At 42.6% G+C, this 12478-nt stretch overlaps 2 protein-coding genes across 2 annotated transcripts; one reads left to right on the plus strand and one right to left on the minus strand.

Moving 5' to 3' along the window:
• Positions 1 to 3291: 3291 nt before the first annotated feature.
• LOC306980719 (nuclear factor 7, brain-like) lies at positions 3292 to 4638 on the plus strand (the record flags this gene model as incomplete). Its single annotated transcript, XM_079580148.1, has 1 exon — positions 3292 to 4638. One exon carries the CDS (start codon positions 3292 to 3294, stop codon positions 4636 to 4638), a length of 1347 nt encoding a protein of 448 aa, XP_079436274.1.
• Positions 4639 to 6798: 2160 nt separating this feature from the next.
• Positions 6799 to 10638, minus strand: LOC306980720 (E3 SUMO-protein ligase ZBED1-like; the record flags this gene model as incomplete). The annotated part of the gene is made up of 5 exons (XM_079580149.1): positions 10622 to 10638; positions 10412 to 10551; positions 9009 to 10062; positions 7977 to 8149; positions 6799 to 6813 (listed from the first exon to the last, which is right to left on the minus strand). Exons 1-5 carry the CDS (start codon positions 10629 to 10631, stop codon positions 6799 to 6801), a joined length of 1392 nt encoding a protein of 463 aa, XP_079436275.1. The 5' UTR covers positions 10632 to 10638.
• Positions 10639 to 12478: the final 1840 nt, after the last annotated feature.

Consider the following 12478-nt stretch of genomic DNA (forward strand, 5'->3'; position numbering starts at 1 on the left):
GTAGTTTGACATGATCTCACTTCACAGGAAATCTTAAATTTATAGATTTAAAAATAAACAAATTATGTCAGTTTTTTCATTGTGGAAACAATATGGCTGCCGTAACTGAACTGGCTGATAGTCAGTTCAATTGTATGTTCAAAACTATACCAGATTTTCTGAAATAATTTTCACTGTATATACACTATATCAACCTCATGAAGTGTGCAACATTCCATCTTTATCGGTTACTACATAAATAAATTACATTAAATTTAATCTGTGAATGTTAACTGAAATGGCTCATTTCCGTCCATGTGCTGTTGTCACATAAAATGAAATATCTTCAACATGAAATTAGATTTTCTCATGAAATTTGCACTGTATGTGTAGTTTGACATGATATCACGTCACAGGAAATGTTTGCTTTATAGGTTTAAAAATAAACTAATTATGTCAGTTTTTTCATAGTGGAAACAAGATGGCCGCTGTAACTGAACTGGCTGATAGTCAGTTCAATTGTTGTATCTTCATAATTATGCCAGAATTTCTGAAATAATTTACACTGTATATAGACTATATCAACCTAATGCAGTCTGCCACATTTCATCTGCATCGGTTACTACATAAATAAATTACTTGAAATTTAATCTGTGAATTTTAACCGAAATGGCTCATTTTCATCATGCACTGTTGTCACATAAAATTAAATATCTTCAATATAAAATAAGATTTTCTCATGAAATTGGCATAGTGTGTTTAATATTGCAGATATTTCATTTTATCTGACAGAGAGTGCATGACTTAAGGTGCGATACACGATTGGCATATTCATAAAACATGTTCCCAACATCTTATATTAACATAAAAACAAGGTTGCCAACCCCTAACATTCCGGAACCACAAAAGTTACAATTTCAGATTTTCGTACCAGACTTTTATTCTAGAATTTTGGAAAGCATAACAAACCTACTGTATTTTCAAATCTATGGAATATTAAACTAGATTTTATTCTAATATTGCATGTATTTCATGTTCACCATTTAAATATTTGCCACAGATACTTTTCCGTCATGGTTGCGTGCCCTTTTAATGTGCCTGAAGACAAGCGAGCATATCATTGATCTGAGATGTCACATGGTTTAGCTATTTCCTGGATAAAGCATTGAGATATATCACTTATTAAATCAACCCTGGTCTGTTGCTAGGTTTTGAAAGTATATTGGTTAAAAGATTTGAAAAAAACCTGTATTTTAATTGTATTGTATTGTATTGTATTGTAATTTAGATAAGGAAGCAGAATCTAAATTGCAGCAATAACAGGTCGAACTTTAGTCACTGGTCTCACAAACGCATTGTCAGCAGTGCAGTCCGGATCATTCAGAGTCTGTTTGCTGCGAGCAGGACCAGACCTGCGAATCGAAGTAAGTTACCTTTTTCCTTGCTAAATGTTAAAGTAGTCTCTCAGGCAGAATGTGATGTCATTTTCTTATCCTAAACCACTTCTCTGATACAGTCAGATAAACATCAGTGTCCCGGAGTGGTGAGGGTCGTTGTGTTGCCACCACATTGTATTGTTACAACAGTGTGGCTGTACGTCTTCCCAGTCTGAAACAGTGAGTGAGGCCGGATGACATATCTTTCAAAACGGCATTTGATTTTGTCTCATAAGTGTCAGATTTGTGCAAAAATAACCTGCGATCTGCATAGCTACGCGAGGGGACAGGTCTCTGCACTCATGACTTATCTATAAACTACATGACCTTTATACTGCTGAGTTGTAGTTTAACGAAGACAAAGCATTGAAACCATAAAAACATTTACTTTCAGCCAGATTTGCACACACATGTTGACTCTCACCCGCCTGAGTTAGTGTTGCTGTAAGTGGTCCGAGTGTTTTCCTTTAGCTTTAACCCAGGGAGCCCAAACTTTTTGTCACCGAGGGCCAAAATGAAAAAGTGCCAGTGGGTCGTGGGCCAAGAACGCCTGTATCTACAGTACCTAAAGTGACTTTACCTCATTCATTTGTTAACTCAAAGAAAATGCCACATTAGATCATTTTGAAAGTGTCAGTTCAGCATCAATTCTTTTATAAGTCATTTTTTAACATATGCTGTTGTAAATGTAACAGCCTTTGCAATAAAAGTTGGAAAACTGTGAAAGTTGATGCTTCAACGCTCTGTGATTGAGAAATAACAAGACACCACAACAGTGTTTCCTTAAAGGGGGGGGTAATTATGCAAAATCGACTTATTTTTTCAAGCTTTACATCATGTTATTATGTCATTCTCTCATTAAAAACATGCCTGAAGTGTTGCCTTGGCACATTCACGTATTTTTGAGTAATCTGTAAAAACTCCCCACCTCCTGGAGACGCCTCCGAGCTTTCGTCACCAGCCGAGTAACCAACCACTGCTCCTCAGCAGAACCCCCTCCCCACTGATGCCACAGACAGCGTGTGGAGGGGGCGTGTCTGAAAGGTTCAGAGGTTCTTAAAGAGACAGAGGCCTATTTCAAGACATTCACTACAGCCATTTTGAGAGAGCAATTCTATACAAGGCAGTTATTCTAATTTACTGCATTTACAGACCAACAGAAGGTTTGCTCATCATTGTAGTGTGATATAGACTGGTGCTATGTGGCTGAAAAAAGCATAATACCCCCTCTTTAACTTTGCGAAAGGAGTGAAACAGCGCCCCCAATTTGACGCTGGTGGCCAAACAGTGTACTGCATCGATATTTACTATTGAGAATGAATGGGAGAAAGTTAGTATTAACCATACTAGGGGCAAAAGTAGGTCACCCTCTGGCGGGCCCCACTTCGGGCACCCCTGCTTTAGCCGGTAACAGAAAATATAACCAGTGAATTAGAAAGTTATGCTACAGCCTGTATGCTAGCCTAATCCTACATGAGGAAATTCAAGCCATTTTCTTTAATTAAGTTGAAATATCACCTTGGTAATATTATTAATTATTGTTATCAATTGACAGTATCTAAGTTTTCTTATTGAGTTAGTTCAAGATGATAATAAAACATAAAGTCATAAACAACAAGTATAAAACCCAGCACTAAGATTACAGCAGCACTACCCACTTCCTCCTGTTTTCAAAAGTTGGACATAGTAGTTCAGCATAGACTGTTAGCTGATGGTTGACTGATTTCTAGATCTCACAATACCTCCCACACATCCCAGTTGAGTGTGTCACTATAACAACAGGGTGGTACAGTAAAACCTTCACTCCGGATCAGTTTGTCTGTAAACCACACGTGATTTGTCTGACAACCCTTTTGCGTTTTCTCGATTCTCAGAAATGGCCTCCCACTCAGAAGAAGACCAGTGCTGTGCCGTCTGCCACGATATCTACACCGACCCCGTGGTTCTGAGCTGCAGCCACAGCTTCTGCACAGTCTGCCTGGAAAACTGGTGGAAGACCAAAGGAACCAAGGAGTGTCCAATATGCAAGAAAAGCAGCTCAGAAGATGAAACCCCAAAACAGGCACGCCGGAAGTCTGCGTGCAAGATTCACTTCGAGGAGCTGAAACTCTTCTGCGTCGACCACCAGGAGCCCGTCTGCCTGGTGTGCCGGGACTCCGAGAAACACATCGGACATCAGTTCCGGCCCATTGACGAAGCTGCGCCGGTATTCAGGAACAGCCTCGAGGAAGACCTTCAGATCATAACGAAAAAGCTGCTGAGTTTGAACGAAAGCAAAGACAAGCTTTCCGCGGCAGAGGTCCACGTGAAGACCCAGGTTCGACACACGGAGAGACAGATACGGAGGCAGTTTAGGAAATTCCATGAGTTCCTCGAAGAGCAGGAGGAGGAAAGAGTTCGAGTGCTGAAAGAGGAAGGGAAGCAGAAGAGGCAAAGCTTCAAAGAGAAGATGGCTGATTTGAGCGAAGAGATTGAAACTTTGTCAAAGATTATCGCAACAACAGAAGAGCAGCTCAAAGCCACCGATGTCTTCTTCTTGCTGGAATACAAGGCTGAGAAAGAACGGCTGCAAGGGTGTCCCCTGCTGGACGATCCGGAAGTGGAGCCCGGCTCGCTTCTAGACCAGGCCAAACATTTGGGCAACCTGGGATTCAGCATCTGGACCAACATGAAGAACATTGTTCAGTTCCATCCCGTGGTCCTAGATCCGAACACGGCTCATCCGGAACTGGCCCTGTCGGAAGATCTGACTGGTTTGCGTTTCGGAGAGGGTCAGAAGCTCCCGGAGAACCCAGAGCGGTTTGAAATGTACCGCTGGGTGCTGGGGTCCGAGGGGGTGACTTCAGGGTCCCACAGCTGGGACGTGGAGGTCGCCGGGGACGGGTGGACTGTGGGTGTCGTCAGCCAGTCGGTCGAGAGGAAGGCACCGGTGAACAGTGGAGTTTGGAAAATCTTTCTGTATCACGGTAAATACTTTGCCTTTTCCCCCCCGGACCCGCTTATACCTCTGTCTGTGAAGAAGAAGCTGCAGAGGGTCAGGGTCAACGTGGACTTCGATGGAGGGACGGTGTCGTTTTTTGACGCTAACTCCTCAAAACAGTTGCACGTGTTCTCGCACACTTTGGATGAGACTGTGTTTCCGTACTTTGAGACGTTTAGCGATGAGCAGCTGAATATTTTACCAATTCAGTTCAGTTCGATTGTATTCAACCCGTCAGCGTAGCGATACGGCCTATCAGACCTTTACAATCCGATGTCAGAAGAAAGTTGTAGTAAAGTAAAGTATTTTTGATACATTTGATACATGCAGTGCAAAGGTTATTCTTTCCTTTTGCAACAATGATGTTTTTAGCCAGTGCAGACTAGGGATGTCACGGTAACCGGTGTAGCGGTAAACCCCAGTAAAAATTTTGACGGTGAAAATTACCTTCTTGTTTTGTGTTATTATTATTATCTCGGTGAATAACCGCACCCGCGGTGTACGCACGCTGAGCCTCACCAGCCACCGTCTCATCTGCTGCAGTTTCCGCGCATGCGCACTTTGTTGTTTGCAACCCAAACAAAACTTTCTTGAAGCTGGAATCATGTCCGACACGACAGCGCAGGATCAGCCTCAGAGTTCAGTTTGCGGAGCGTGCAGGAAAAAGTGTCTCCAAATGCAGCAATACTTCGAACCTCTGACTCACCTGCGTGACCGTCTCCCACAGCTCTATAGCAGTAAGCTAACGTTAGCGTGACCGTCTCCCACAGCTCTATAGCAGTAAGCTAACGTTAGCGTGACCGTCTCCCACAGCTCTATAGCAGTAAGTTAACGTTGGCGTTTTAGCTGAAATGCTGATGTGGGACTTTGGGTTGAGGGAGAATGTAACGAGTCGCCCCATAGTGCGGCTGCAGCGCCACCACCAGTACATAAACATGTCGCGGATACCTCCGCACGATGGCACAATACGTTACGGGGCTCCCGGTGGCAGATTCACTCTCGCCACAGTTTTATGAATTTAATAATGATGGCATTTTCCCAAATCTGCAAAGCGAAAGCTCACTGGAAGGACAACAACAATTTTCCTGATATAGACGGTTTATCTTCGTTTCTGACGCTATAAATAGTACATGTAAAACCCTCGAAACATCAACAACACATCGTTATAGTTCCTTTACTTTGATGTGAAAAGGCTTTGTCTGTATATTTTTATGTAACAAGCACAGTTACACTTTTTTGAAACGATTTCAGTTTGTGTAGGACCATCAATGCTTTCTGAACATATTAACACACATTTAAAAAAAATACCGCGATAATACCGAAAACCGTGATAATTTTGGTCACAATAACCGTGAGGTAAAATTTTCATACTGTGACAGCCCTAGTGCAGACCCTCCTCAGTAAGTATGTAAACTGTTGTGGACGTTAGCACTAGCCGCGTTAGCATTAGCGAGTGCGTTGAGATTATTCATTTATCATGGAACCAAGGTTATGGCTGTACTGCAGAGATGGAATGGCCGAACAGAATGACCCAATATGATACATTTCCATTAGTGATCAGGTGATACTGACATCAACATCAACATTGGCATAGCATGTATTTCGGAAGTGAAGAATTGAAAACCGTTTTCACAGAAATATTTGCTAAAGCAGCAGTGAAAAATATCTGCTTAACAGAGTTTTTACTTCTACATTTTAGAGCTTGGTGGTTTAAACACATGTATTTTAACAGTGACCTCTGTGTGACCTCAGTTGATGTATCTAAAGCTGCAGTGAAGTGGTCCAGAAGCATCACAATAATAAAGTGTAAAACAACCAGTGACTCATTCAGCCTTTCTTTGACCTGGTTTAGTCTCGGTTTTCACCTAGATTAGCCACAATTTAATTCAATTAAAATGATCTGCACAAACCAAACTCCTTTCAAGTTTACTGAATAAATGTTTAGTGTTACTACAGTGCACGTCGTGTTGTTCCCACAGCTTGGTTAAAGTCGGAACGCATCTGAAGCTCAGACGCCGACCCGCATTGACCTTATGGTTGACCTAATACATCAGGTAATTCAGCGACTTTGATACATCATCACCAAACTTGATCTGGTTTTGGCAGCCCTCAAATTACCTGAGCTACAATTTAGCCATATTAACTTAGCAGCCCTTGTTTATTGGGCTGTCTTTTTTCCCCCCAATGATTGCACTTAACCAGGTAGATGGAGACAAGCACCCCCTGCTGGCCATTTTGTATTTTGTGCTTTTGTACTTTTGTCAGCTTTGAACAAAATGCCTCAATGCGCATAATTTAGGCGCTGAACTCAAATCAGGACTAATCATGGACTAAACCAGTGCCAAGGATGATTAATAAGCATTGTCTGGTACATGATTATTTTTCTAAGCCCTCACTTATAGACTAGACATTCCAAGACTGGAGAAAGAGAGGACCATTGACAATTTTTACATAGACAACAAATTAGCCTCTTTTTCTCAATTACAGTCAAAATATTCTCTTCCACACTCACATTTTTTTTTAGATATCTACAAGTTCGACATTTTTTACAAAACAACAAAATGTTCCAAATTATACTGCTAGACCAAATAACCAAACTTTCTTTGATCTTCTTCATTCTAATCCAACCTCTACACAACTGATAACACGCTTTGCCTATGTCTTTACAGAACCAACGTTGGCCGAGCACATCAGGGAGGCCTGGTCCGAAGACCTGGGTATATCTATAACAGAAGATCAATGGATGGAGGCGCTCAAAAACACAACGCCTTGTTCCGTTAACTCAAGATATAGGTCAATTCAATTCAAGGTAGTCCAGAGGTTGCATTACTTCAAGGTCAAATTGAATATGATTGATGTAATGTGGCTGCTGGTTCATTAGCTCGCTTGTTTTGGCATTGCCCTGTGATACAAACATTTTGGACAGATATATCCCAGTGGTTCTGCTCAAACTACAGTGTGGGGATGGTTCCGGATCCCTCCATAGCAGTATTGGGCTGTGTCAACGACCTCGAATCACTTCCTTGCCATGTAAAATGCACTCTGATGACTGGGATGGTTGCAGCAAAAAAACTCATCCTCTGTACTTGGAGATCATCATCCTCTCCATCAGCGAACGATTGGTTCAACAAAATGAATCTAGTGGCCAAGCTCGAATGCGTTCGCTTTGAGCAAAATGTAGCATTAGATGTGTACAACACCATGTGGTCCCCATTCGTTCGCTTTTTGAATAACCAAGGTCTATAATATAACTTGTAGGATATAGTCTATGTACAAATACCATGAAGGTTTGAAAATGTGGATCTGTTTATTAGCAACATCTTTATCTGTCTTTATACATTTATTTTACTTTTTACTTTTTGTTGTTCTCTTAGATGGTGCTTGTGCCAGAATATTTCTGTAACATCTAAGCTGCTTCCACAGGTGCTTTCAAAGCAAGAGCAGCATTTTGATCTTTTGTGTCAGTACAGGGTATGTGCAGAGCAGCATGGTGGTCATTTATGAAGTTTTCAGTGTACAGAGCACTACAGAGCCTAGCCTTAAAAAGTGTGGCAGTGTGGAGGGCATCTGCCCTCCCCTACCTGTTTCTTGGAGCGCTCCTCCTCCCGCTCCTCCTTGCGCTCCTCCTCACGCCCCTCCTCGCGCCCCTCCTCGCGCTCCTGGCTTGGCACTGATTGTGGGGTGGAGACCCGAGGGGATTTAGGATTAGGTCCGTGGCTCAGATCTCTCTTGCCTCTTCCCCGCACGGATCTTTCTGTGGGTCCACGACGTTGTCTGGGGAAGCGTTTGCGGTGGCGTTACACGCCGTGGTCACCGTGCACTAATCACCGCTTTTACTCCACATTGGTGAGTTTGTTTGCTGCCTTTTACGCACAATCCCTGAACACTTGGCGCTAGTGATGGGTAGATGAGGCCTCGTGAAGCGTTTCGGCACATCCCCCAAACTGTATTGATACTGTGCCGGTACAGTGTCGCTCTGTTGCTCTATACTGACACCTGGTGGATCTTATACATCATTGCATGCAACTCAGTTGAGACTCACAGGACACGCGTATTCAATGAACTGGTCATACTCGCATACACAATATGAAGTTAGTGTATTTCTTACGGTACTAGGTCACATATTATGTGAAAGTGAAAGTTGCGAATGTGATTAACCAATTTAAATGACATTGAGTTTGTTATCATGAATTTTTATTCAAAAAAATAAGTTTGTCCAATGTTTTGGCATTAAGCCTATTGCGTTTTTTTGACACTATTTCCCCAGCTTTGGAGAATACACGCTCACAGGGTACAGATGAAGCTGGGGTACATAAAAATTGTAAAGACAGCTGGAAAAGGTTTGGATAGGTGTTCCTCTGGTTCCCCCAATAAGTCAATGGATCCTCTGATCTCATTATGTTTCCCTCTCCCAAGTAGCGCTGGACCTCGATGATGGAGTCAGCAGTTGCATTCGTGGTTTGTCTGCCAACTTCAGCATCAAGTTGCTGCCACAAGTTGTCTGAAATAAAAATAAAAAATACAATGTAGTGTCATTTATTGTCATCTCCTCCAAGTTCGTGCATACTAGCAACAAGATAAATGCACAAATAAGATGATGACACTGAACATGCCTGAAGAGGGTGACTGCTCTGATGAAGGTCCAGGCTGTGGCTCAGATGTTGTGCGAGCAATTACTGCAGCACACTCACTTTTCAGTCGATTAATCGCCTCACTGCACTTGGAGGAGCTACGAAACCCAAGTGTTTTAAATCTGGGGTCTAGCAGTGTGGACAGGGTCAACACACTTAAGGTCTCCAGTTGAGAAGCAGCGTCTGTGACACGACGCCTAAGTTGGTCCTGGAGATGTATGGCTGCTTGTGTGTGTAAATGGGAAGAATTGCGCTCAAGTGCACAGTATAGCATTTTCATCATCGGGATGACCTTTGATCCTGAAACTCTCCTCTCCTCAGACAACTCCACTGTGGCTTGATGGAAAGGGGCTAGCACAAGAAGCGCTTCCTTTAAGGTGTTAAACTCATCAGCCGTAAGTGGAGTCAAGTCTGTTTGAAGAGAGGCAAGAGACACCCACACTGGTTCTTTCTCCTCATGTAGCCGTGACAGCATCTGATATGTGCTGTTCCAGCGTGTTGGTACCTCGTTGATAAGTTTCAGGGCAGGCCGTCCCATCTGTTGCTGCACTTGAGCGAGCTTTTCTTTGGCTGTGGTGCTGGATCTGAAGAATGTTACTATTTGTCTAGATTTGTGTCTTATGGATGAAAGTTCAGGGATTTGATCACAGGATTTCTTGACAAGTAGATTTAGTTTGTGTGCAATGCAGACTGAATGCCGAATTTGGAGTGTTCTGGTTGCTGCGATCATGTTTGGTGCTGCGTCGGTCACAAGACACCTTACCTTATTTGTTATGGCCCAGTCATCCATAATGCCCCTTTGGAACTGGGCCAAATTGTCTGCAGTGTGACTTTGTGGGAAGTGTTTCACTCCCAAAACTGATGTGCATAACTGCATATTGTCAGTGATGTAGTGACAGGTAAGTGCCATGTACGCCTCCATGTTGCAGGAGGTCCACATGTCAGCTGTGATGCTCACTGCCACCGCTTGCTGCACTTCCATCTTTACCTGTTCGACTTCCTCTGCATGATTTTTGTCTAACTTTTCCTTGACAGTCTGAAAATGGAACAAAATCAAATTAATATACAGTGCTTCACAAATGTATCAGACCACCGGTCAATAAAGCAAGACAACATCCAGCATTATGAAGTTCTCTGCATTTTGACATTTTGAACAGAAGTGAGACATTTCAAACTGTATTCAGTTGTTACACCTAAATATGAGCTGAAACACTGCAGTATGTCATTTCAGTAACATAACAAAATATTTTGGTGATCACAAGTGCTGTTTATTTATGGTTGCTGTGGTATACACCTTTAATCAGGTGATGGTCTAATAAATGTGTTAATCACTGTACTTGTATAAATATTACATGAGTAATGTCAGCAACATTTTCTATACAAACCTTTCTACATGGCAAAATATATGATGGGTCAAGGAGCTGGATAAGCTCCTTGAGCGCCTCACTCTCCACAATGCTGAGGGGTAGGCACTCCTTTATGATCACATTCAGAACGGCCTCGTCCAAAGCATTCTTTCTAGACGCTGATGTTAGAAAATAATGTAACATATATTAATACAGAAACCATGAGGAAGCCATTCAATGTCTGTATACCTGTGTTCATTCTGGGTGTATTTGTCACCTCCTCATGTTCGTGCTTTGCTCTGTAATGCCTTAGCATTGAGGAGGTGCTTTTATTAACATATGACAGCTCTGTTGCACAAATGCGGCATTTAACCTGCATAAAATGAAATGAGTGGAGTCACATAACTATGCGTTATTAATTCTGATATAGATCAAGTGTAAAAATGAAATACAAACAGTTACCTTATTTGCTGTTATAAGATCAAAATGATCCCACACAGCGGAAATTTTTCTTTTTCTCTCGGGCTCCATTTTATTGATGTAGAAGGGGACGTTTTGTATCTTTGGAAGTTTAATGATCTTTCTCTGACAGTGATTCATCCCGTTGACACTTGCAGCTGCGGTACCTTTTAAACACAGTTTGGCGCGTCGGTGACGGGCGAAACAGCAGCAGTATCGGTCACGTGACTTATTCTTACCGCGACACACGCACCGACACGGGGCTTCGCTCTATGAGCTCAACACATGCGCCGGTGCGTCGGTGTTGCAGGACCCATCACTACTTGGCGCTCAACAGTGCTCTCTTTCCAGTGCTCTGGCGCATGTTGACGCCTGGTCGGCTGTCATATACCACAGCTGCTGCTTTGGAATCACCGCTTACACCTCTCTGGCACATAGTTGCTCATCATGCTGCTGTACTGTGCACGGCAGACACTCACGAGTGTTCTTCCTCCTTCCCCAGGTTTGTTGGGCCATCAGCGTGGGATGTTTGGGTAAGCGGCACGCCTTGCCTTGTTGACCCGTCTAGCTGTGCATTGCCCGTCCTAATTCCTTCTTCTCTATTTAGTGTGGTGCTTTAGCAAGTGCATTTTGCACACGTTGTTTGTGGGGGCCGGGAGCGCGCCTCCGTCGGGGTCTAGAGGCCGGTGCTTTTCCTATCGGTAAGTTGCTGGTTTCTGCCTGACTCTTTTTTAAATTCTAATCCGTCGGTCTCCTAACATGGTGCGTTTCCACCTTAGCGGGACCAACTGCACCTCCCGTGTCTGCTGGGGATACCGCCTTGGCCCACACCATCTACGCGCTGCTACCGGGGGCGAAATTCCTCCCACCCTGCTGTTCTGGATGACTCCAAAATTGGTAAACCTCTCGAGCTTTATTTGGTTCTACCAACTCTCTGTTCAACTGGGATACTCCATTGTATATATTATATATTTTTAACTGTAAATAACCGCGTTTGATTTATTTTGCAATCTGCATGGTTTGTATTTTGTTTGGGTTGACTTTATTTTGTCCATTTATACAATTTTAAAGAATATTGGTATTTTAAAGTGTTAAATAAAAAATCATGTTTTATATTTAAAGGTCTTGTCTCTGCCCCGCAATTAACAAAGGTAAAACGAACCTGTCTGCCTTGTGCAGTGTCCTAGGCCCATCCTAGGTGGCGTTGTTGACAATCATAGCTATTTATTTACCTGCATTTCTCACCATGCCACATTAGCATATATTTAAAAAAAGGTTTTGCTCTGTCTGAGTCTGTGTTCACAAGAAAACATTAAATTTGACTTGCATCTGCCTATACGTATAAACCCTGCCTGTACTTATGTTTTGATTATTGGTTTGGCACTGTGGCGGTGTGTTTTGTCTTGTTCCTTTTCTTCAATAAATAAATAAAAAAATAAAAATAAAGCATTGTCTGAATCTATAAAGAGAATACATGCTGTTTGTTTTTGACCCCAAGATTCCTCCAATAAAATCCCATACTCTATACTCTGTTAACATGAGCAGCGCCCCCCGGAGTCCGACTGAGGCAGTGGTCCATGCAGTTGCTCAAGGCGTACCTGTCTTTACTGTTAACTTACCTCTACATTAACTTCCAAAGTGGACATT

This window comes from Gobius niger, assembly GCF_951799975.1.
Source record: "Gobius niger genome assembly, chromosome: 21".
Classification (NCBI taxonomy): domain Eukaryota; kingdom Metazoa; phylum Chordata; class Actinopteri; order Gobiiformes; family Gobiidae; genus Gobius; species Gobius niger.